Raw genomic sequence first — 27,622 nt, 5'->3', positions numbered from 1 at the left:
CCCATTGGGTCCCTTGTTTCGTTTCATCAGCAAAAATCCACTATTTCTGTTATGCAAGATTGCATTGGATTAAAATATACCACTTGATAATTGTACTATTTCGTAGGATTCACAGAATGTCAAAACGACAGATGTTTTTTTTCTGGTTTTACTTTACTGTCGTCGATGCTGTTCTTTGTATTTCTGTTCACGACATTCCATGGGTTACGCCCTTATATGTTCTCTGCACCTCTCATGAAATTGAATGCTTTTTACGCACCACCTTGTGGATGATACCCAAGGACTATTTTGATACTTTGATGTAGGTCAAATAAATCATGCGACAGCGTTACGGTAAAATTGAACAGCTTTTATGTCGGTCCTGTGAAATCTTCCAAGGACAGGTATTAGCCGAGCAATTGGTCAGTATTTTAAACCTGAAACCAATCAAATAGTTACGATTTTGCCATGCCATATTCCAGGAATGCAGATAAGGTAACTGAGTGTAACCTATATGGATTTCTGAGGATGATCACCGTACTAACAGATTTATCGTTTTGATTGAGATATGACAAGAATGTGAAGAGATACCAAGTCAAAAATAATTTAACATATTTAATCAAGTACAACAAGCTGACCAACATCTGTTTGTATGATATTGTGTAGTATAAATGCAAGACTAGATGAATTGCAATTCAGACAAATTTCACTTCGAAGTCTCTTCATAGTAAACGGGACAATACCAACATCTCTACGGAAAACATTCAAATTGCCCGTTTAGTTTCAATTGATTTTCCTGTGCCAATATAATAGTACTGTGAACATCACTGTAGCTGTGTGAAATAGTGACAAATACACAAAATCACTAATGTGGTGGTTATTCTCGAAGCATGCAGATGTTATAAAAAATCCACAAAGGCGAGTCCTGAAAACGGAATCACCATAGAAGTACAATGATAAGTTAAACGCCGCAGATTATTAAGAAATGACAGCATTAGGTGACTAGCCACTGCAAATACACAACACTATCTCAAAAAGCTGCTTGAATTGTTTCAAAATAATGAGACGTTTTCTTAATGACTGCTTCTGGTAGAAAATAATTTATCTATAGGACAAAACTGTTTGTATCCGTTTCGGTTTGAACTTTCATAATCCAGTATGACCGAACATAAACATAACGTCCGTTATTGCACTTGTGTCTAACACGTGTGGACATAACCGATATGTTATATAAATGGTTGAACCGGTCAGACCACAGTTGTTCGTTTATTAAATAAGGTCGGGCCTAGTAATTTGATGCTGCTTTTAGGCGAGCATTGACAAAGCCTTTAAAAGCCTGCATAAACATTTGCAGGTCCGCCATGACTTATACCCGAAATTGTTACATTTAAAAAACGAACAGGCCCCTGGTGTCAAAACAAACTATGGCGGTGCATCTCTAAAAGTGTCTTGTCATTTTTGGAGCTCTGCCAAGAAACGTGTTCCGAACACCAACCTGGTGCTACTATGTACCGTCCTCTCATCTCCGAGATTCCCCTTGGAGGCGCCCGCGTGTTGGTCGTGTAAAACAGCGTGACGTTCGATTCGTTCTGGTCAGTTACTGGCTTTAACTGTGGAGGCGTGGTTGGATATAAAACACGTGCATAATTTAATCTCTTCGTGGTAGCCCTGTAAAATAAAATATCTGCATCATAATGAAGTTTATTACGGATGAATGATTAGATTTAATCTTTATTTAAGTTACAACTACAGTTATGAAACAAGTTATATTAACTTATATTAATAAATCTTGTTGACTTGGATGGTGTCATACCATAATCAATAATACACGACTCTCGAAATGGGGAAACCAAAGATCGAGGTGTTCTATTACCTTAACGCATATGACCTACCTTATATTCATTTTCTTCTCAATAGAATAGTTTCAACGCAAAAGAGTGATTTATATTACTAGCCTAGCTGTTTTCATTTTGACGTCTCGATAACTTTTTACCTAAGACCATCTTTTCATTGGAGGTGAGGTAAACCACACCAAAATACGATGTTTAGATATCCCTCACGATAACGTAACAGCTAGTAGAAAGCCGACATATACAAATTACATTGCAAACATAATAATGTTGAATTGGTTTCAGTTATCTACTTTCCAGACAGAACATGCAATATGTAATTCAAACATCAAACAAAAGTACAAGTAATGAATCGTTCGGCACTGGTAAATAAATACCAGTTGGTTATCGTAACATCACATTTCGGTGTGGTTTAGCATCATCCCAAATAATGAATATTAAGTTAACAGCTACTTACTTTTTTGACACTTGGTTCTTAAACTTCTCCTCAAAATCTTTTTTCCACCTTGCAACTTCCGGTTTGTCTTTCCTAACCCATTCGATTGAGGTTGCACTCCGGACATTTCTGTTGTTCGTGAGTTGTCGCCTTATTAACGAAGGTGGCAATAGCTTTGTCCGAAAGATGTTGTCACTGTGTTCCCCAAATACATCACAATCTTTTCTGTTAAACCACTTTTCCCTTATACGGGCTGTTTCTGAAAATAGTTTTGTTGATGAGTAAACATTTGTTTATTTGCCAAATTATTGAAACAAAATAACTTAATTTCCATCCGGTAAAATGATGCGGTGTAAATGCATCCCGCAGAAAACACTCAATAATTAGATAATCGTAAACTTATATGCTTCAAATGATTTTGATTTCGTTAACTTCACTAAAACATATTCATTTTCATGAGTATTTTGGCATTCCAATAGCATTTCGATTTTCTCTTAAAAAAACTCATGTACACTACGTTGGGAAAAATGCACAAATACTGATTATTGTAGCATTGCGTAAAATTTCAGCAATTGCATTTCAACAACACTGAGCTAGTTCGTTGGGAACGAGGATATCCTCATCGCAAAACATGGATTTCTCCGTCGCAAATTATTGAAGAACCCCAAAAATACCATAAATCGTGAAAAAGACTACTTTGACAGTAGTGATGGTTGAAATATGTTTAAAAAGGCTGGACAAGGAAAAAAGGAGTTAGTATTTACATACCTGCACGCTTTCTGTTAGATGATCTCAGATGACTGCAGGGGATGGGCAGCAGTGGGAATATGGGCGTCGCCATCTCCTAGAGGAAAAACAACTGATTTACAAAAATGACCTGTACATGTAACTTCATGAAATGAAAAGCGTAAAACTAAATACAGTATGAAGGGATTGATTGTTACGGGATCACAAACGTTCATGAATGCTTTGACGTTGACAAAAATGTGTTCAGTGCTTTCTTATTGAAATTAGATATCACAGACGTCGACACTTACAGGTAGAAATTTCCTTGAAAACGTTATAGCTACAATCACTATCATGTTTACGTTAACAATCACTAGAAATGAAGCATTGTTATATTTTGAAGTTAAAACAGAAGTTATGGTTTGAAGATACAATCTATAAATATGGGGGTATTCACAATTAATTTTTTCTTTAACCTGTCTTCTTCTAATTTTAAAAATTCATGCTATAAAGGGATTTTATGTTACTACAGTAGTTTAGATAAGCTTGGACTTCTACCTTAATGGTCTCTCGCATTGTGGTTGAATTGTAAAAGGTTAATTTTAATTTATTTTTGAAGTACTGTATCAATGACCATGTTTTAGGTTCAATCACGTGTGTGGCTAATGTCCATCTGTCGATAGTATGAATCAAACTAGGTAGAGCTATTATAGAATTCTTGATTTTACTTCGATTATACTATCTGACGAAAAAATCACTACAGCTTTGTATTGTAAACCAAAGCGACTTCGATGTTTCATTTCAACTGAACAGACTCGTTACTTCTGCACCAATGAAACTGGACACGAAAAACTACTTTAAAATAGCCTCTCTTATCTGTAATCAATATCAACAATAAAAGAGTAAAGTATTCTCACCAAGTTATTTGTTTATATAATTCGTACATATGCTATACTACTGTCTTGCTCCTGTTATTCATCAACTGATTGAGTTGGAAATTACTTATCAATTTTGCTTTCAGTTTGTTTAAGACCATTGTTCTAGAATTTGGAAAAAAACTGATGTAAATGTTCAATCCCTTTAACTGATTGAAATTTGAAATTATTGTGATACCTAGGCCAGCCAATATGCTGGATACCACTTTTAGTCGGTGCACTTAATTACCAACACAAGTCAGTACGCTGTATACCAACAGTTACACTTGATACTAACACTAGACAGCACATTGGATACCAACAGTTACACTTGATACCAACACTAGACAGCACGTTGGATACCAACAGTTACACTTGATACCAACACTAGTCAGTACGCTGTATACCAACAGTTACACTTGATAACAACACTAGACAGCACGTTGGATACCAACAGTTACATTTGATACCAATACCGTTCAAAACGCAAATTTGTGCTAAATTCTCACACCTGTTGTCATACAATCGTAATTATATTTGTTAATGTAGATTTTTTTCTCACGTTCAAGGACAAAACGAGCGAGTACAAAAACGGATGATACAATTTTACGCTGTACAGTATGATAGCTAGCACCATTTTGTTTGTTTTTCTTAATCAGTGTGTATCCGGTCAACAATGATACCGAAGTCTAATTATCACCCAGATCTATATAAAGAAAAACAAATACACTTCTTTCGACAATGCCATCGTTGTCCATTCATAAATTGTCCTTACAACACAATGCATATATTGTTCATTACCTGTGTTGTTTTTCCGTACTGCGTTTAAATGATGTTTAATTTGTACATTCTAACATGTTGGCGTAGTGTATATATATACACACACTAGTATATGAGGTGCATGATTGTATCGTACGTCTATCGATAAACAATTTACTAACCCCTAATTTTGAGGAGTAGTAATTTGAAATGGTGTTTATACAATATCTTCATATATATCAGGTGTAACTTGTGATATTTATGTATTCCGATTTAAAGAACACATACACATATTATTATATATTACTAATAGCCATTAAAGGTACAGACAATACCAGTATTCCTTACATGGAGGCACGTCCTTAAATGACCAAATTAAATCAAACAAACCAAACTTACATAGCAGTACATGTACAACGTGCTGTAGCCATGCACGACTCGAGTATAACTGCTAAACAAACGTGTATTTTACTTATGCTTTGACCTATGTAAGCATTCAAATCAACAGTGCATATCCAGTGTATAGTTTAAATAAATATAAATAATTAAGTTTATCATTTTTCTTTATACACATGTAATTCAGAAAAGGCTTACACATATGTTTGTAATGCTTGTATCTTTGAACATGTAAAATAGTTATATACCCTCATCTGTGTTATATTACCTATATAGTAACTATGGGTAATACTCTCATCTGTGTTGCATTGCCTATATAGTAACTATGGGTAATACCCTCATCTGTATTACATTGCCTATATAATAACTATGGGTAATACCCTCATCTGTATTACATTGCCTATATAGTAACTATGGGTAATACTCTCATCTGTATTATATTGCCTATATAGTAACTATGGGTAATACCCTCATCTGTGTTACATTGCCTATATATATATATAGTAACTATGGGTAATACCCTCCTCTGTATTACATTGCCTATATAGTAACTATGGGTAATACCCTAATCTGTATTACATTGCCTATATATATATATAGTAACTATGGGTAATACACTCATCTGTATTATATTGCCTATATAGTAACTATGGGTAATACCCTAATATGTATTATATTGTCTTTATAGTAACTATGGGTAATTTCCTCATCTGTATTTTATTGCCTATATAGTAACTATGGGTAATACCCTAATCTGAATTATATTGTCTTTATAGAAACTATGGGTAATTTCCTCATCTGTATTATATTGCCTATATAGTAACTATGGGTAATACCCTCATCTGTATTACATTGCCTATATAATAACTATAGTTAATACCCTCATCTGTATTGCATTGCCTATATAGTAACTATGGGTTAATTCATTCACACTTTGTGGTACGTTATACAAACTTTATTACATACATATTATTAAAAACTAGCTGACAAATGAAACAGATTTGATAATATCAATTTGAAGCAATATTATTTGTTAATAGTTAAAATAAATTACAACAAATATTCAATGCTAATGATGCATTATATAAATATGACATTCATTAGCAGGTGACAGTGAATATTGTCAACCCGAGAAAACCATTCGCCGAGGGTGACAATGGGTTTTTGAGGGTTGACAACATATAATATAACATAGACATGAACTAGATGATAACGATCATACAAGTTTCATTAAAACCTGCTGAAAAAGTATTCATTGTATGTTTTACTTAAGGCTAATATACAATTACATTATGAAATTAATTTTGGATATGTTACTTTACAAGTTTAAAAGTTTTTACAAGTTTATTGTTTTTCCTCAGATATATTAAAACGTACAACATGAGGTATCAGAGTATAATAATACACATGTAATGACAAAATGGATGGCAAGTTCACAAAACAGTAATCATGATACATATTACAGCAGTTTGCTATTTTTTTCCAACAAAAGACAAATTCCATTTAATACTGACGTGTTACAAAATGACAACAGACCACTCATTTTAATTTGAGACGGATTTTTTTTCTATAATACAGAGGATTATATTTTTCTCTAAGCTCTACAATTATTAAATTTGTACATTTGAATAAATAATGAAATTCGTCGCCTATCTCATTTTTACATAGAGTGCATTATCGGTCTTGTTTTTGTTACTTGTGTCACAATTACCATTATGTAACACCAATAACATGTCATGACATTACATATATGATTTACTGACAGCTTGCAAGAAAGACAAAAAACGATCAAGTTGTATCTCTACTGATAGATATTTAACTACTTTTTATAATTGATATGCCTGTGTAAATAACAACACATGATCTCAAGCAATATTCAATTCCATATGACTTTCATAAATAAATTAATACACAGAATGTTAATTTGGGTACTTTATATAGAAAATATCTTGTATGTTGTTTATGATAGATTGTTTCCTATCATTAATGTAACGTAAAATGAACGGTAGCCACTGCACAGTTGCAGCAGGTGTTATTCCGTCTTTGCGTATTGCAGAGTTATCTTCTCTTGGGAGCAGGTATTGATTGTTACGTCATTGGTTTGTGTGAGAAAATTACGTTGTTTTCTCAAAAATTGATGATGTTACTCTCACAAACAAGTGACGTAACAATCAATACCTGCCCCCAAGAGAAGATAACTCTGCAATACGCAAAGACGGAATATGACTTCACGATCTCAATGAATGACAAATCGTTTTTGTGACATGGCAGGCCAAAATGTGTCACCGTGATATCAATTCCAGCTAGATATTATCGCCTCTTGTATATCGTAATGCAACGTCATACGGTCGGACAGACAGTACAGGTCAACGTGCCAAATAGTACAATACACCCCCAAAGAACCACCTTGTGTCATGTTGTATACGCTTGAAGTTATTATTATTATTTTATTGTCAAAACAGACTGAACGGTTATAAAATCCGACATTATATACAATTAATGGGGGAATGATTGTATTCCATTGACTGGGTTAAAATAGATATAAGCGGTAACTCACATATTTAAAAAAAAATGTCTGTATAACTTCGTATTTTTTAACAAAACAATCATTTTTAAACACTCTATAATCAAGTAGAAGAACACAATTGGCAATGTGACATTAGGTAGGTATTTAAATAATGTTTCACAATTTTTTTCTATAAACATTTATGAATTAATTTAGAATAATTTAACCGTATGGTTGGCAGGTAACAACACGTTTCGTATATTTAACAAAACATTACAATTATATATGCAATAAAGTTCGGCACTGACTTCATTAAATGTCCATAAAATGCAAATATGGTATTGGAAGTCGATCATAGTGCACGCACTTACACGTACAATGTCAGGTAAAATTGAGGTGTCACCTATCTTTTTTTTTTATCTGATTCAGTTAGTTTGAAATACATATAAGCTATATAATTATACTAAAGAGAATGTATCAAAAAGTTCCTTGGGTTCGAATTTATATACAAAGCCCTTTATATAAGTCGACCATGGACATAGTTGGATAATACTAAGGAACACATATTTCCATTGAATGCAGTCGAATAATGCTTCTATTTCTTATCATAAAAAACAAAACTACAGAGAGTTATGCACTAAGCTCACCATACCATGCTACTTAATAAGTTGTATAAAAAGATATAATGATGTTTTTTTTCAATAGGTTTTATGCACTAGTTATATAGTGATTTACATCAAAGGTTAAATGGATTTTTAAAGGGCCTGCTATTATCTTAAATGGATTTTTGTTGATATAATATTTCATAGCGCTCCAAAAAGAGCTCACAGAACCATTAAACTGTCTGTTAGTTTACGGTTATACTGCACACTTATAATGATATGTAACGATGTGTAACGAATTCATATCTGTATTACTGAAATTGACATGTATTGTAACTTTCCTAGCAGTATGAAATAAGAGGTATTTTTTTTTATCTTAGCTGCATGATGTAAGCGTTGTTATAAACAAATCATATCAATCAATACATGTATATAATATCTTACTTACATCTTCATCGTAATTACTGTGCAATATATTAGATGCATACTTATATATGGATTGTTATTTATATGTTTATATATATATATATATTATATACATGTGCAACTTAACATGTAAAGTCAATTTAATTCAATTCTGTCGTCACAAAACTAAGCTGTAACTAAAAAATAAAACAAACAAATATGCAGCAAAGAGCTATAAACTATAAAGGTGACTTAAAAATCTGAGCAACGAAAATGGTATAAGTGTACTCACTGGCTATAAATTAGAACGCTGCTTTTCCCATCTGAACTTGCCTACCTTCTGTATCGCACCTGTATTGTAGTTCTGATATACTAGCGTACTTACCTAGTCCTATACACGTAAAGGTACGTTTAAGTACCCCCCGACCATTCTATTGTGTACTGAGAGTGTTGGAAACATCTACTAATCAATAACTCCACCGGATCAATATCAATCGACATTGATGTCAATCAAGGTTTAAGTTTAGATTGTGATAATTGATAGTCAGGCCTATCGATACGTAAATGAAACCAAAACCGATTTAGCAACGACCTATAGCGCCAAACACATGCATTTAAAACACATAGATTAGAATAATGATCTATATCGAATATCTAGATTTTAAATGGCCTTACACTTAAACCAAATGTAAATATATTCATTACTTACATCGTCCAATCCTAGTTTGTTGACTTTGGCCATGGTCTTGAGACTGTTTAGGAGATTCCGCCCTTCAATTCAATACATGTTTATGTATGAATTGTATTTACATGTATGATATTATCCACAGAATGTTAGCTGGAACAAAACGAACTTTAAATACCACATTTTGATGTTAATTACAATAGATATTTACACTGGAGCTCCACGCACCAATTAACGTATTATTAATTTTCAATATTTTAAAAAGGATCTGATAGGTAGACCGGCGAGTAGTACGTCTTAAGTTTCTATCAGATACTATCGGTTATATGTGTATATAGGAATGATATGCACGAGACAGAATGTAAACGATAACGCCTTGTGTATTGCTGTAGGCTTGGTGCTGACATTCACACACTGGTAGACTCAAACACCAATATCGAATTTTATATCACAATTATTGAAACAAACTGATACGATATTGTATATATTTGTAGATAACCTGTTAAATGTACCTGAGTACCTAATTAAATACGTGCTGTGATGTTTGAGATAAACATATATATATACTAGTACATGAAGATGTGTTTTATATCAATGCGTATTATAATATACTTCAACATAGATTTTTCATTGCTGAAACTACTGATATCAACTGTTTGATATTAGGTAGTCTATCAAGCAAAAATATGTTGGATCAATTATGTGGTCTCATGTAGACATATTAAATGGGTTACCGTACAAAACACACAGATAAAATAATAAATAATCAATATATTAATGACTCATATCTTAGTAAAATCTAACTAAATACACTTTAAATTATATATACGTATATTCGTAGATAAACAGTAACGCTAAAGATTATTTCATTTTTATATTTAATGCATATGATCGCTAATCAAACCTCAAGTTACATAAAATTTTATTAACGCTCAAATTACAGATAAGTAAATAATATCTTATTAGTGAAAATATTAATGTTAATAATATATAAAGGTTGTCTAATAAACTGATGTAATATGAATGAATTTACCAGATTTCAGATTTTATTTCCAACACTCAGACACATGGAAATGTGTAACATGAGGTACATGTACATGAATTCCAGCAGTTTCTTTATATGCAGTACATTACAGATAAAGAAATATCACTTGTACACATATACAAATATATGTTTGCATTTTCAAAAGGATATGTATAAAAAAAACGTTTGATTTATAGATATTGATTTACATTGCTGATATAATGAAAGCATAGATACAATTCACTTATAGTAAGCAGTCGTGCATTGCTACTGTATATATATATGTACTGTACCTCAAGGGATATTGGTGATATTGTATTTCAAAACAGTGTGCCAATTCGCATAAGATGTAATTGATAACTCTATAGTATATTGCCATTTGTCTCATCTGTATTACGGTATGGTTTTTAGCCAAGGTCAATCTGACAAGAACGTTCTAGAAAAAGCCTTGTTAGCTTGATAATTTATTGTCCTACTGTTCACAAGTAGATAACTGTTCTAAACTAATTTGAATCTATTTTTATCATGTTTCTTTATGATTCAGGTAATTTTAAATTCTTGATGATTTATGTATATGTTAAATGTGTTATTTTAATAATTACGAAAAATATACATTATTTAAATTTCGCCCGAATATATCGTTAAGCTGACACAGTTTAATGTAATTGAGTCGTGTATATTTTTACACGTACGTCGTGACATATTCGACGTGAAGTCCCCCACGGCACATACATGTTTTTCTTTTAGTACTTTTAACAAATAGTGTAAAATTATTAATTAAACTTCACGTCCTTAGCTGTTAATAGGACGTTAAACAAAATTAAATCAAACTAAACTTTTAACATTATTACGATTTTCAAGTAAGAGAGATCAGGCATGCATTTTGCAGCAGTGCTGTTTTATCAGACACTGATTTGCTAAAGAGTAAAAACAAGCTAAAGAAATATTTATTTTTTGTTCAATTTGTCTATGAAAACCTATTCCAACACAATAAATCACATATGGATTAAGTAATGCAACATTACAGTTGGCTAGACAATAAAGTGCCTTATCTATAAAACCATGGTCTTAATAATATTGATTTTCTGTAGCATAGCCACATTACTCATAGCCCGTATTTACTTAACATTTCGTTTGAATTCATTTGAAGTATAAATAGCGTCATTTGTCAGCTAAATTCGGAACACAAATGATAATAAGGTAATTTATTGTTAAAAATGAAACATTAATTCTTATCTCCTTGTTTTAAAACTAAAATACAAATGTTATCATGATATCGCGTATAGGAGCTAGTTTATCTGTCAGATAGAAACACCCCACGCGGTGACCAAAATATATAAAGCGACTCGTGTCAGATAGTTAGATACGACCGTCTGACATAGCTCAATAGTACACACGGTGAAGGAACACGCAGAATAGATCCTCAACACGGCCCGAGATATTTACAATAATGCCACATTTGGGCTATTGTTATAGATAAAATAAAGAAATATTTACATATAAATAGATATAAGCTATAAATAGAGATCTTCAAATATAAAGAAAGAGGAGAAAACTTTAACATATCAAACCGGAATCCAAAGGCGATACTAAAAACCAAAACAACTGGATCCGATGAAATACCGAGAGGAAAGGTATCATATTAACGACTAAAAAGATCTGGTGGAACTCCGGAACAGCAAAACATTTTATACATCAAAAGTGAGGAATTCTCTCATTTTTAGCCAGACAACGTATGTAGCAGCCAGGATATTTTTTTTGTGTTTTTGTTTTTAATTGTGCTCAGATATAGGGTCTTAATTATTCCCCTTTTTAGAATTTATCACATTGTATGATAGTGTTAAGTAAACATATAGTCACATATATTGTTACAATGTTAATGCATTCGCATCCCTTATATTTTGTTACTAAACACATTTCACATTTCATCAGTCCGATTTACGAAAACAGAAGACAATCTCTCACGCTACCATCTCACCTGTGCACGTTTACTAACATTACGTCTTTACAAACACACGCGAAACTGAATGATCACAATACAATATCGTCTGTAATTACCAACACAAATACGAAAAAAAGAACCCAAACCCCGCGTACTCCCTACTCCTAATACACACACACACATACCAACACACACACACACTCATACTAGCACATACCTATCCCTTGCATACACATTTACATGGTTAAATACAAATCTTGTACATACTATTTTAATTTACACATCTTTACCCAGAAATCGTAACTTTAGGTGCTAAGCGCCATGAGCCTTCAGTATTATCATCATTGCACCTCTTTTTTTAAATTTATTCATTTCACTGTTTTTTACTCGTTACTTTGAGAGAGTTTTATATATGCGTGTAGAACAGCAGAATGTGCAGTTTACAATTGCGAATGTTAAGCCGAACTTTCCGAGACAATTTACTGCAGTTTGTGTTTAATGCTTTGTTTTGATATGGGGTGTACCGTCTTTGCAATATCCAAGGTCCATATCGAGGATGCTTAAGTCCATGAAAAATACAGATTTCTAGAGAGATTCACATTAAAAGAAAGAGTATCTAAAAGAACAAAAGGAAAAGGTAAAGGTCCAAAGGGTTGCAATAGAATAGTTACACTGCAGGGGAATACTTTTGGTTCTCTCAATTTCAATTATGCAAAACCAGAAGACATGAAATAGAGCCATATATTATACAGGAGCCTCCACACGAGTCTTATAATAGCATGTAATACGAAATGGGGGAGAGCAGGCAACTTAAGCCCAAAACTGGACTAGAAGGATTCGAACTAAGTCGAGCTTTGCCAGTCCAGCTACCACTTATCCAGTTGTCCATCAATCTATCCAGAAGCATCTTGAAGCTGGTGTCACTGTAATCCGGTCGTCTCGCTAGCAGGCTGCATTATCGAGGCGTCACTGACTCAACCGTCCATCACTTAACCCATGTTTATCAATATACATTACACTGTAACCGAACACGACTACACACTACGAAAGAAATGCGGACAATCGAATGTACTGAGACGGGTTTTTGCAGTCATATATGGAATATGATATGTGAATCTTAACTCAAAAAGACAATCAGTTTATGATCGTGGGGGATTATTTATAAATATTTACAACAGTTTGAGTCTCATATGCATAGATAAATATGAACTGGCTCGCATGTATTATCATTATCTGTTGTATTATTAGTTAAATTGATTTGAGAGCAAATGTTGTTGAGCGAAAACTAATTCCCACCTGTGTCACAATGATCGTACAAAAACTGAATAATTGGGTGTATTGTTATACTATACTCCGAAGAAAAGAAAGTTTACCGGAATTGTAACGGGGGCCTCTATATCATGTTTTGTTAAAATATGTTGAATTTAGTATGAAATGATTTATTGGGATGTATGCTATTGGAATGTTAAATGTTTTAAACAATTCGTTTCGGTTCAGCGGTACTTTTGGACGTTGACGTCAGGTGGGGGTCATGTTTTGAAGTTTTTCGTTGTTGTTGTTGTTCCACTCCTCAACCATTGCCTTGGCTAGCTCTTGCAGGTTGGAGGGCTGGTTTGGGCGACGCCACAAGTTTCTCCAAATACCAAATGTGCTCTATTGGAGACAAATCCGGCGACTTTTTCAGGCCATTCCAAAACGTTAACATTGTTTTGTTGCAGGAAGGTCCTGGTCACACGACTTGTATGGGGTGTTGCGTTGTCATGCTGGAAAGTAGCCGTCGCTCTCTAACCCTGCAGGAAAGAGACATCCACTGGTCTTAAAATGTCATCGCAATACCGCGCCATATTTAAATTTCCATAAGCCACCACCAACATGGCACGATAAACACCGGAAATACTACCCCAGACCATGACGCTCTCCCCGCCGAACCGGTCACAGAGCTGTTTGCGAAGCGTTCTCTACTGTAGACAGCCGCGGCATTGCCTAAACGGATAACTTTACCAAAAATCTAGAGAGTATTCAGGTGCGGTATACCCGAGAAAAGGTGAAGAAATCTGTTGGGAGCTACAGGGTGATCGGCGTAGTCTCGCATGACTGAATTAATAAAAACTCTGCTAATCGATACAGATATTCCTATCAAACTCACTAGCCACTCAAACGTCATTTTATAATCAGCAATATTCTGGTGTTCTGCAAGGTAACATGTTAACCTTTAATTTGTTGCTGAGTAAGTTAAAATCGGCATTCACCGCTGGATATAATACCTGTGTAAACATATCCGTATAGTTAATTACTTGTTTAGCAATTTTTACATGAACATTACCTCATTTTAGTAAAACACATGTTTAGCGATATTCGTGCAAGATGTGTTTAATAAACACATGCTACATGCATGCTCACATTTCGATTATTTCTTTGTATCTGGAATGAGACAAAACGTGTTTGTAGTTGATGGGATGTGCGTATGAAAGAACAGTATATTTGACTTAGATTTAAAACATGAACCCAATTAAGAAAACTGAGAGAAATAATTAAATGAACATACATAACCTCCCCCGCCCCTACCCAAAGAAAAAAATAATAAAACTATCGTTTAACTGACAGGTCATTAAACAATGTTTCAAAGTGATATTAGATATATGCATATTCTCAATCTTCAAATAATCTTTGCCCCGAACGAGGGTTTGCCAAACCGCACCCCCCCTCCCAGATTTAACTGCTGATCAATTAACATTTAGTTTGCCTAATAGAAATTGAAGCTTGCGCTTCTGCACATTTAAAAAAAAATGCTTTAGGTTTATTTCTGTTTACAAATTTTTAAATTTGTTGATATGTTCGTACATAGGGGAAGGGGAAGACGGGATTAGTCACTGGCACTTGCCACTATACAAATCTCAAAATTAAAATAATATATGAAATTTATATATTTTTGTTCTATTTCCTAATTTTACCAACTAATCTTTATTTTAGTGAATAAGATTAAATGTATATTTGTTCAATATTACGTACAAAAATGTTCTTTATTCCTAAAATCGAAACGGTAGTATTGTACATATAAGCCTTTATGGGGGCAAATCAATAATTTGCATGAAGTAGATTGTCAGAACCATGGATATGTAATCTGACATTGGAGTAGATCGACACAACCATCAGGGAAATGCTAATGAGGTTTTGCTGTCTATATCACAAATATTAGCTTCTTAAAGTTGAATATTATAGCACAAAATTAGGCCAACGTATTATTATTAATTTTCACTTCGTTGCCATGACCACTGACTTTTTAGCCGATCAACCCGCTTTATTTGTAAAATAATAAAAAAAAAAGATTTTAGTAGCCCTAGAGGAGACCATTTTTTATTTAAATTACAAGTAAAGCGATCCACGTCCCAGTGCTATTATATATATGTGTTTCAATTCCTGTACTCATCAAAATATATGTGATTATCTCATTATGCTATTTTCATCAGATATATACGACATTAAAATTGATTAATTAAAAGGAGAAGAACAAAAGATGTTAGGTTTTGTTAATTCTTTATCGAACAAAAAAAAGCCTGGTCATAGTGGTGTGCTTCCTTTACAAACAGCCGGAGTTAACTCCCTTTGTCCATGTTTACTTCCGGACAGAGTCCACGTGTAGTTGGCTGCAAAAGGTTATGATCATCTTGTAATTTCAGCGATTGCTGTCTCTCTCAGTATTTCAAAGGTAAGTATGTCGATAGTTCACAAATAATTTTTGTTATGTAAAGCAATGCGTAATCATAAAGTTTTATAATTGAGCTTGGACTTACTGTTGTGCATGTCATGTGGTTACAGATTCTGTACAATACATATAAATGTTTTAACAGGGACTCGATAATTTGTTATAGTTGGTATGTTTGTAACTATCCTGATGTATAGAGAGTTTTATAATAGTTTTATGTGATTTAGATAAACTTTCAAGGGGAATCGGTATATATGATCATTATGGGTGGCAATTCTCTCCCGAGAGAAACTCGGTTTTAAACGTCTAGTATTGTTCTTTACACAGTGGACATAATTGTTAAAATAAATCTCGCGTCCCTGCGAATGTATTAATTTATGATCTAAGGGCGATGTAAATAGAACTTCAATTTATATTTATGTATGAAATAAAAAAAAAACCAAGCTAAAATGTTTAAATACAAGCACATCCTGTATCATATAATGTGTTGACCGCATAAAATATGGTAGTGTCTAGTCTACAGGAGTGCTCGTTTTGATCAACAGATTCTAATAAGTAAAATGACCTACTCATTGTTAACAACAGTGTTTAGGTTGTCGTCATAGAAATGATACGATCTCGTCAACGTTTTACATATAATTATTTTATTGATCGAAACGAGCTCCTGTAGTATAGTCCGAAATATCATGGCACCCCATAACAAATAAAACTAAAAGGAGATGGTCAGTTATTTTGGACAAACAGTATGTTACTGGTACATATTTAGTTTATAGTAAATGGTTTTGTTGCAGAACAATTATATAAATCAACAAATAATACCATGAGCCACACATCTTGTCGTAATGTTATCTCGTAATTATGCTGGGAATAAGGGAAATGCTTTTAACAAAGGACCGTCTACAAGTTTTATATACGTCCTGGTTAGTGCTGGTCAAAAGTTCGATGTTAAGTCAAATTTTAAAGACATATATTAAAACACAAATTTAATTCACTTGATTTCAATTTGTAGTATTCACAAATGTTACAATTATGGTAGCTGTCTTCCCCATCGCCCTCCCCTCTACCACCGTAACCATGTTTTCAATGTTTTGCAAACTGGACATTTTACTAGCACCGGTCGTAGCCCGAGTTTCCTCTGGCTCTGACACCAGAATTTGACATTTTGACAGATATGTGTCAAAATGTCAAAGTCTGGTGTCAGGGCCAGATGAAACTCGGGCTTCTCCCGTCGTTGTTTATTACTTATTTCCAAATAATTTCTAAACGCACAATACACGTTCCTTGAAATATTTACATTTCGAAAATATCGATGTGCTTAAAAAAACCCTTTAAATTCAGATATTGCTGACGTGAAGTGTAGCAAAGAAACATATTTCCCTGTCCTCAATCAGTTCGGAAATACAGCGATTCACGTCATGTGATGATGCAAAAGCCTAAAACTGTTACTCTAGAGAAGAATTTTAAAAAGTCTGTTTATGACTCCCTCAAGAGTATGTGTTCTGAATTATAGCGCGGCTAAGCATTTTTCTGATGTTGGATAACGCCTAGTGGGGCGTGGCTGGGTTTATAAGGTTGTAAAATTGCAGATTTTTGGTTGAAATGAAAGATTTGGCGCGAAACGGATGTTTTGGTTGCAAATATAAAAAGAGGCCCGCTCCCAATAGAATACCGCCATACTCTCTCTACTAATTAAACAATTACACGCATGCTATTCATGCACGTGTACTTGGGCATTGCAGCAAGGCGCGTATACGCAGGTACGCATGTGAACCCATAGAACAAAACGGAACAAAAACAAATTAGAAAAAATGGAACAAAAACAGACTCCACCCGAATTAGAAAAAAAAAACCAAAGACAAACTTCACCCAAATAAGTAAAGAAAAAAACGGAACAAAAACAGACTCTACCCAAACTTGTAACAACATTCGTTACCCGAAATTAATCGTCTGAGCAAGGGCAAGTCACGCCCCTTACCGCTCCATCTAGGTAGCTATTCACTATATCATTGCTTTGTTAACTTGTTATATTCTTTAAGTTTTCTGATATTTTTATTTCCAGCACAGTGGAACGACCAAGAAAAGACCTTTCTACACAGACAGATTTGACAATGGCCAACGTCGAAGATTCGGCTCTAGATGAGAATAAGTGCAACAAAAAGAAGAAGAAGAGAATGAAGAATAAGGAACATGAAATGACAGAGGAGAACGTTGTCCAACCCACAAAAAAACACAAGAAAAGGAAGCGAAGACACGAAGAGGAACAAGCCAAAATGTTAAAAGAGGAAAATGTTAAAAATTGTAAATCAGATGATAAAGCTTGTGATGGGCATACAAAGAAAAAGAAGGAAAAGAAAAACAAGGAAAACGATTGCGAGGAAGATATTTTGACCACTCCTTTAACGAAAAAAAAGAAGAAAAATAAACATAAAGAAAATGAAATCACAGAGGAACCTGAAGATGCTCATATCAAAGAAGACGGTGAGCCCAAAAAGAAACGGAAGAAGAAGAAGAAAAATAAGGAATCAGAAGATGATGTGACTGACAATGTAGATATTGTTGCAAATGAAAAACTTGAACATAAGAAAAAGAAAAGACGTTCAAAAGGAAGTGGTAATGATAACAACGTCTCTAATGATGATGAAAACAACGTGTCTCTGTGTAAAAAGTCTAAGTCGTCCGAAGGCTTGATAGCAACGGTAACTGTGCACGAGGAGGAATCTGTATGTGTCAAGAAGAAGAAAAAGAAACGAAAGCACTCGCTGGAAGGACAAGAAGCCGTACAAGAGGCGGAAAATTCTCCAAAGAAACAGAAAAAAGATAGTAAATCTAACGGTGAGATTGATTTGAGTAACGAGTCAAATTTAGCTTCAAATGTAAATAAAGGTATTCCATCAGGAGCAAAGCAAAACGCCACCGAACCTATTGTTGGGCAGTGGGGTACATCTTCGCTAGGAAGTGACACAAGGCAACAGAAATTCCTACGACTGATGGGAGGATTCAAGAAAGGTACAAACGACGCAAATTCACTGGGGACCAAAAAATCTAAAGGTCTTTTTGGAAGCCTGAAAGCAACACCAGCTGTTACTTATTTGGCCTCCCAGGGAGGGAATAGAGCCATGGACGCTTCGCAGGAGAAAAACTACCTCACAAACATGGAGAAGGACTATGAGAGAGCGATGTCCATGAATCTGAAAAGAGGTATTGGTTTGGGGTTCGAAAAGCCGCCTGGCGAAGGCAAGAAGTTCTATATTGACACTAAAACATCAAAGTCTATAAAGTTTGACGATTAAAGCTAAATAGTGATCATATCAGTTTTAAGGAGTTTTGATGTTTATTGTTTTAATGATTATTGCTAAACGTCTTTTTGTTGTGTCGCCCAGGTAATTCATCACACCATTTTAAGGAGTTTTGGTGTTTACTTTTGTGTATAGGTATTGCGAAACGTCCTCGTGTCGCCCAGGTGATATATCCCAATATTCCAGGAGTTACAACCATAAGATATTTAATGGCAAATTCGAAGGCACGCAGTTATTTTGTAAGATTGGTTTCAGATAAAATTAAAAATCAAGGAATAAATCGCGTAGCTGATTTATGTCCTTTGAAGATTACAGGAAAGGACACCCGAATTCAAATCCGCCTAATTTTGCCGTTACCATACTGCGCGATTCTTTGATGTTTAAAAAGGTTCAGACTATAGTTCTCGTTTAACATCCACAAGGGGCCGTGAACATAGCCTCCGATTTCGTCACGACATGTTACATGTACATTTGCATGGCATTGTCACTAGATATGGGACTTTAAATGACGTGCACCACGAGACACAATTCTTAACCAATCACTACGCTGTTCCATTTATTGAATATATTTGTGCAGACTGTCGATAAGGCAGGGATTTTAGATATACAAAAAAATGAAAAGCGGAGAAAACGTAAATATAAGCATTGAACTGTTTTTGCATGGCATGCGTGATCTAATTGAACGACACACCTTTGCAAGCAAACAATTCAAATGCGCTGGCGCGCATCAAATAGATCATAAATGCCATTAAAAAAACAGTTCAATACTTAAATGAGAGCGTGTCCCAAGGTATTTCGAGGATACATATGTTGTAATGTGTAAGTCTAGGTAAGGCTCTTACCATTGCTAGGCTGTAGTTTCATTTCTTTACGTAATAGAATACCTATAACTCCTAAGAATTTCTGATTGAAAGAATTTCTGATGTAAAACTTACATTGTAGAATGTTGCCTTCAATATATTTTAAGGTAGAGTCCCAACACGTTTCTACTGTACAGGCATTGACAGGTTTTTCCGGTTTATACAAAAAAATGAATAGTTTGCTGGCATTTCTAGGAAAATAGAACATTTAAAAACTTTTCTATAGTTTTAACATCTATCTTCGAAATACAATGGTTTCACTTTCGATATACAAATCTTCTGTGGGCCTTTAGAGTATGTCCTGACAAATCAGCAGGCTCGCGGTAAGCTATTTGATTGGCTTCAGACATAAAGTAATTAACCATTAAATCGCTTTATATGCGCAAATATTTTCCAAATTGTGCCATAAGCACATTCTGTCCTAGGGATTTTCATGCAATTTCTAGGAATATTTTAAACATTTAACTTCAATATTTTCGAAAATATGTTATAAAGGTGTCCATGTCCGATTGTGATAAGGATTAATGTCACATCGTTCCTGGAATTTAATTAGAGGAATATATATTAGTTTATGATTAATTTGCGACATAATTTTCTTCCCTGCGATATAAGATAAAAAAATATCTTTAGAGTATGGACGATGCAGCATTGGCTGTCAGCCGAAACCTACTCCCAAAAAATAAATCTCACATCGTATACGAGAGAAATAGTTTCAAACAAAACAAACACTGCCAAACAATCTAACAATTTTATTAAGTAATTTCATACAAAAGGATAAAGGTTTCTGATGATAATAACAAGGGTGTACGTAAATGGAGGGACGAGCAGGGTGGGGGAGGAGAGGAGGGAGTCCCGAGATTTGTGAAAAATCTGTCGACTCCTCTATGTGACCCCGACGAAGCCGCCATTCCTCCTTTATCACACTGCATGGATAAACTCATTAATATCAGTGTATAGAGTGAAATACGCACGTACGTAATTTACAATATACAAATATCTACAAAATTATTTCATTATATCAATATATACAAATAGCAAAGTAGCGGTATTTATTGCATGTGTCCATTGTTTGAGATAACGTTCTGTTTGGTTCTTCTATGGTCATTTGAGGACGTGCCAGATATGGTGGCGGAGGAAAGCCGGAGTACCTGGAGAAAAAACACCGACCTACGGACCTTCCCTGGCGACTGCTCCACGTAAGTTGGCTATTGATCGTAGATGATCAGATGCCTTAACCGTTTGGGCCGTTTAAAATAGCATGGCAAGAGACAGAAGTTTGACTAAATGAAACTTATTATGGCGCAGGCAAATAATTTGTATCACTAACAATTATATTTATGATATTTATTCACGGGCTGTATGTTAGCGGGAATACTACTATAATGCAGTTCATGTTTAAGCGGGCGTCCATCTTGAAGAACTATCTAAACTCTAATAGCATGTATTATGTTGATGTTTGTATACAGGGTATGTGTTTTTAATGAAAGTCAGTTAATCACTGTTACCGGAATTCTAAATAAAGTTTTACCTCACATGTGTCTAATAACTCGGCCCAAAGATTGCGGCATAACTAAATGAATTCAAACGATTTAGAAGGTATTTTAACTCTCCATGCCACTGCGGAATTTCACAGGCGTATGTATATAAATATTTGAATAGATAATCATTGATAATATTGTTCCATCAAATAATAATACACAAAAAAAAATTGGGAAGGAAAATCATGCAATTGTTGTTTGTGGGTAAGGTTTGCACTCACAGGGAGACAACTCTTGCATTCAAACCAAATCACTTATGTGCTTGATTATTAAGACACATTGAAGCGCCTCTCAAAAAACGGATGTGGGCGAATCTGTCAAAATTGATGGACGGATAATGCAAAAGCGTGTGAAACGTGTACATATTGTAATTATAAATGTCCATTTTTCTTAATTCGTCCACATCGCAGTAAGTTTTATACATGTACAATCAATTAAAAAATCATATATCAATCGTTTCCTTTCTGTTCTACCTAACACTCACTGTGTGTTAACGACACCGGATATTGCCATCAGGCAGACGGTGATCACACGAAGAGGGCTTCTGTTGCAGGTGAGTATTTTTGATAATTTTCTTACTTCAGAGGCTTGTATGTTCTTGGGGCTTTTTGGATCAATTCATTACATTTTCATCAATGACTTAATCCACAAAGAACATTCCTGTATGGGTCAATATTTCTTCTAGACTTGCAAACACGCCGCTTGGTATCGGCGAAAAGTCACGAGTGATACTTATCACGTGTCTGAATTAATATTTGAATTATTACTACCAATAACTTATTAATATGTATTTTCGAACTCTTTGTAAATTATGAGAAATATTACATAATTCCATAGCATTGAACTTGCAATTTGCATGATGCCGCAATCTGATTAAAATCATATGTTACATGACTTCGTTAACTTCGTACTACGCCTGAACATCTGAGTGTGCCGCGGTCAGGGTCACGTTCAGGTGACCTTTATATTGATAAACACTCATTAAATTTTGACCAATTAGAGACCTTCTTTCAAAAGGGCGTTCGGAGTTGTAATAAATACCGCGGACATTGATCATAATGATGCGAAAGTTCTGAAGTTATTTGAGATTGAAACCCGAACAGAAAAAGATATTCGAAGCTTTATTAGAGAAGAAAGACTGTATGGCGGTGTTGCCTACGCAATTATTACCCAATGGGTACGTTTTCCTTGGCGTCGTAAAAACGTCAGTCCCCGCCGCCATATTTGTTTTGGAAAACTAATCTGTTCGATCCCCCTTGCTATTTATCTACCAACCATGATATTCCGATTCGCTGGCAAACTTTTGCCAGCGCGCCTATGATTGGTTCATCTAAAGGTCACTTGAACGTGACCCTGACCGCGGCACATTCAGATGTTCAGGCGGAGCCATGTAAGAGATGATTTTAATCAGATTGCATGATGCCGTTCAGTAATCTAAAAACAAACATTCAAGTTGCCGTACAGTTTGACGAAACATTTTTGACGATATTTTATTTAATACAATGCTTTCACTGACAGTATGAATGTGTGTAATGTGGATACATCTTTATTTAGTTGTAGGCAGTAAAGTATGTGGAGGGAAGAACTACAAATGTTAAGTTAGACACGTCAGAGTTATCACTCGTAAATGGTTTCGCCGATACCAGACGACATGTTTATAAGCCTGGAAGAAATATTGACCCATATATAAAAACGTTTTCTATGGTTTAAGTAAACGCTGAAAATGTGAGGTATTGATCCGTAAAGCCTCAAGCACATGACAGCATCTGAAGTAAGGAAAATATAGAAAACTAGAAAATGTCTGTAAGACATGAATGCCCCCGCTGACATGTGGAATTAGTTTCAATGTTCTTTAAAAAGTTACAACCACTTTGATCTTGATACCCTGAAACATGCACATACACAGGTACTACACTACAAGTTGATAAGTTGATTTTAATATTCATAGTTTTTTTTCTGTATGTTATTACCATCCTGAAACACAAGGATGTCAGAGGTATACCCATATTTGACCTTTATATAAAGTTTGACCAAAATCCGTGAAAGAATGAAGTTGCTAAGTGTTTAAATTAAATCAGTTGGTGATTTTCTATATATAGCAACAGTGACATTGGCCTTGACCCTGGAACCCTGTAACACAACAATGTCCGAAGTATACCCATATTTGACCTTTGCATAAAGTTTGACCAAAATCCGTGAAAGAATGAAGTTGCTATATGTTTAAATTGAATCAGGACGGGACGANGACGGGACAAACATGGGCAACACTGTAAGCCCTCCCCCCCCCTCATTTTATGGAGGGTTGTACCTTTGTATAAAGCTTGACAAAAATCTGTCAAAGAATGAAGTTGCTAAATGTTTACATTGAATCGGGACGGGACGGGTGTTTATATTGAATCGGGACGGGACGTGACGGGACGGACATGAGCAACACTATATGCCCCCCACCATTTTATGGCGGGGCATAAAAACTTACCTTCAACTGCAGTCGACTTGGTGTGATCACTGGCAATATCCGGTGTCGTTAACACACGGTGACTCTTTTAGTCCTTAGTCCCTAGACACCCGACCTGCTGATGACATTGTTACGAGGACAGATGCAAAACAATAAATAAACCCTTTCGCCACAAATAGTGCATCATAAGGGAATAAAAATTAGGGTTAACTGTAACATTATTTGAAATATAATGTTTATAAACAGTTATAGAATCAAACAAAGGTTGCTCGCATCCCTTTCGTTACACGGGACCAAATTTTATCAAACTTAATTAGCTTAAATATATCTGATACCTTACTGCAACGTGCATGTCATCTTAAAAAGAGTTCCCCAAAAAAAACCCCAGTAATAATATCTTAAAATGATTGAAATTTGATATCAATAAATCACTGAGGTTACGATGCTTATGAAACGTATACAATAATGACGCTTTTACTTATTTAATATTTATCAACTTTTTTACGAAGTTAACTTCATCACAAAACATATGCAAATGTAGTGTTTACGTAACTTAGAACCTACAATCATTATTTCAGCTGGAAGGAATTATTACTATATATGCCGTATCATCGTATTCACGAAGCTACTTAAGTTTGATATAAACTTGATCCGCGAGGGCAATTGACTTTTTGTCAGTATTACAATAGCAATTGGTACTTTCTGGTGTTTCCCACTTTTGTGTTTCAAACAATTACTCAGTGTTGTGTTATTTACACACATACCAACTGCGTTTTCAGCAGTGAGATTTTCCCGAAACCATCAACACTGCGTTTTAGTTATTTACACATGTGTTTTGGTTATATTTGTAGTCACCATCAGTAACAAGACTTGGCTTATGTTTGAGCACCATTTCGTGCCATAATGATCGGCAATTAATGCCCTGTATTCCTTATCAAGGTATGTTTTCGCTAACCCTCATTGTATGCATCTGTTTGCACAACCATGTAATGTCGTCACGCAGTCACTATTTGTATCTTCAAAAAAACAATAAAAAAAAAATATGGAAAAGTTCTCATTTTTCATAAATTCAATAGACTGTCATTTCCACTTTTTAACAATGCTTTCCATTAAGTCGTTTTTGAGATAATTTTTTCGATTCGAACCGGATTCGACGCATGCGTGCCACGTGATAGGGGAGCAAATCTACTTCCGGTAAAAAGCAACAATTTGACAGCAGTTAAACAATATTCAAAACTATTGGTTTATGTTTTCCAACTGCATATCAGACGAGCGGGTACTAGTCGGTAGATATGAAATTTTGGTCGTATCCACCATAGTTCACCAATCTTACATTGCGAGGAATTAGGCTTACTACCGATTTACCTTCAAACCGGAATTATTAATCCCCCTTTACTATCCCACGTACTTGATCACCAAAGCACGTGACATTTGTTCCGGAAACCTGTATTAACGTAAACTTCATTGTATTTAATTCAGTGGTGTAGTGAATGTTGCATTCTAGTATACTTATTAATGATTTAGACTTGGACGATCATAGGAGACCATGCAATCTCTTCACAGTTTGAAGTGCTTCAGTTTTGAATTTCTATAGTCGTAGACATAAACACCAAAAATTAATTTAAGTCGAAATAATAGGGCAAACAAATTATCACGAAGAGGTGACTTATGATGATAGTTATGTCGACGAATGACGAAAATTTAATCAACTTACAATGACGATTTTGTCGCTTTAACTATTTCGACATCACAATATTAGATTGCTATCATAAGTCGGTTTTATGTCGATATGTTTAACAAAATAGTTATCGCGACACAAATTATTTGACAGGGATATGCCACAATGAATATCCATGTGGCAGTTTCTCTATTTGTTAAAACTGGTGTCGTGACCAGGATTTGTTTCCCACTAATCCCTCGAATGTCTTGACGTTCATTATACCAAATAAGCCATCATGGCACTCAATGCCGCAGTAAATATAACATATGTATACAATTCTCGATGATCTTCATTGTCCGACGCTTGCCGCATCTACATGACCGCCCGAGTACCTTACTTTTGACTTTTGAAGAGTCTCCTATAGCAGTTGTCAGTACCAGATTCGGTCGCGAGATCCGCCCACAGAACTTCAACCCTTTTAATATCAAAACGTTTAGTCACATCACATACATTAAGCAATTCTCTGGAAAATTGTTCTCATAATGACGGTTAGTTTGCTCCATAATTCAACGTCGTTTTCCTTTGGATGACACTGCTATATAAGTTCGTGCGATTTCTGCCCTTCTTTATTCCTTGAACTTAGTCAAATTATTCCGAGAATTCTGTCAGATTATTTCCAGAATTCTGTCAGATTATTTCCAGAATTCTGTCAGATTATTTCCAGAATTCTGTCAGATTATTCCGAGAACGACACCTATCACGACAGCTGAGATAGCTATAGCCGAGAACGTTAGTACCACAACACACACACAGCGCTGGGTCCGCACTGCATTGTTCGTCTGCAAAAGAGTGAAAGAAAATGTATCCATAATGTTCAATAGTTAAAATGTCTGTTATTTGATGAAAGACGTCTTCTGATTGGTCACCATTTACCACATTCTTAAAAGTACGAAACTAAAACAGTGCTAAAATTTAAAGTACATCCAGTGATTTGATAGCATTTTTGAATTTTTCATTTCATATTTTGCATATGATGAATTCAATATACAAATGTAGTAAAAGTAAAATTAAGTTCAGAGGTTCCCTATGATTTTGTCTAAAAAGAATTGGTGGACTTTGGAAGCTATCTCCTCAGCGACTATTTTAGATATTTAATTTCATAAACAAACATATCCAATAGAAATTGAGGCGGACATGTTATACTCCCATCAAGGACTACCTATACATGAAATAAACAACATCTAATCAAACGTTCTTAGACCTACTCTTAAGAGATCAGAAACGAGCTGTCCTTGTGCTAGGAGTTGAATTCGCGACTAACATTACACTATGGTTAAAATATTGTCGATCGCTCTAGAGCTAAAGTCAGACCTGTGTTAGTATTCTCAGTATCATATTCCCTTATTATATATAGGATTTTTATCACGACCTCTGTTCTCAACATGAGCAGGTGACGCTTCTGGAAATGGTCTAAATTCATATAGCAAGTATTGTCAATAAAACAGAAGACGCTTACTCTTTAGGAACACCTGGCCCCGTATTCATGAAACCGGTCAAGCCAAAATGCTTGTTTCGGGATTAAAATGATATGAAAATCACAAAATTACAAATGGAGAGACGTACGGTTTTCAAAGTTTACATTCAACTTTTTGTCCGTGTCAGTCGATTAAAATGGTTTATAAGATAAATGTGTCCATGCTTGAGCACGGGAACTATGGCAAGACAACTTAATACTTATTAAAGGAACAATGTTGATCCTGAAATTCAAAAAACTATATCAGTTATCTTTGATATTATACGATATATCTTATATATTATATGAGATATCTTGTATAATACATAAGATATCTTATATATAAATTAAATGAGATGCTATATAGGAAATC

At 34.7% G+C, this 27,622-nt stretch overlaps 3 protein-coding genes across 8 annotated transcripts in view; 1 reads left to right on the top strand and 2 right to left on the bottom strand.

Annotated features, from left to right (window-relative positions):
* Positions 1-360: 360 nt before the first annotated feature.
* On the bottom strand, positions 361-9,555 carry LOC110454245. Of its 5 annotated transcripts, none has more exons than XM_021503661.1 (4): positions 9,283-9,555; positions 3,034-3,109; positions 2,287-2,524; positions 361-1,647 (listed from the first exon to the last, which is right to left on the bottom strand). In XM_021503661.1, the coding sequence occupies exons 1-4, from the start codon at positions 9,313-9,315 to the stop codon at positions 1,392-1,394; spliced, it is 603 nt and encodes a 200-aa protein (XP_021359336.1). In that variant the 5' UTR covers positions 9,316-9,555; the 3' UTR covers positions 361-1,391. The 5 variants fall into 5 exon arrangements, with proteins under 5 accessions (XP_021359336.1, XP_021359340.1, XP_021359338.1 ...); XM_021503665.1 differs by having other exon boundaries at positions 3,034-3,124; positions 9,283-9,554; XM_021503663.1 differs by lacking the exon at positions 9,283-9,555 and adding an exon at positions 8,959-9,183.
* A 6,274-nt stretch (positions 9,556-15,829) lies between these two features.
* Positions 15,830-19,263, top strand: LOC110454235 (lysine-rich nucleolar protein 1-like). Its single transcript, XM_021503642.1, has 2 exons — positions 15,830-15,930; positions 17,987-19,263. The coding sequence occupies exon 2, from the start codon at positions 18,036-18,038 to the stop codon at positions 19,215-19,217; it is 1,182 nt and encodes a 393-aa protein (XP_021359317.1). The 5' UTR covers positions 15,830-15,930; positions 17,987-18,035; the 3' UTR covers positions 19,218-19,263.
* Positions 19,264-25,122: 5,859 nt separating this feature from the next.
* LOC110454206 (regulator of G-protein signaling 9-binding protein-like) overlaps positions 25,123-27,622 on the bottom strand; it is a 28,261-nt gene continuing 25,761 nt past the window's right edge. For both annotated transcript variants that reach the window (XM_021503589.1, XM_021503588.1), the window contains exon 8: positions 25,123-26,575. In XM_021503589.1, coding sequence (XP_021359264.1) covers positions 26,468-26,575 — 108 coding nt within the window. In that variant the 3' untranslated portion in view covers positions 25,123-26,467. The remainder of the gene's footprint in view (positions 26,576-27,622) is intronic.

This window comes from Mizuhopecten yessoensis, unplaced genomic scaffold, assembly GCF_002113885.1.
Source record: "Mizuhopecten yessoensis strain PY_sf001 unplaced genomic scaffold, ASM211388v2 scaffold7725, whole genome shotgun sequence".
In the NCBI taxonomy this organism is placed as follows: Eukaryota; Metazoa; Mollusca; class Bivalvia; order Pectinida; family Pectinidae; genus Mizuhopecten; species Mizuhopecten yessoensis.
This window is presented reverse-complemented; position numbering and strand designations above follow the sequence as displayed.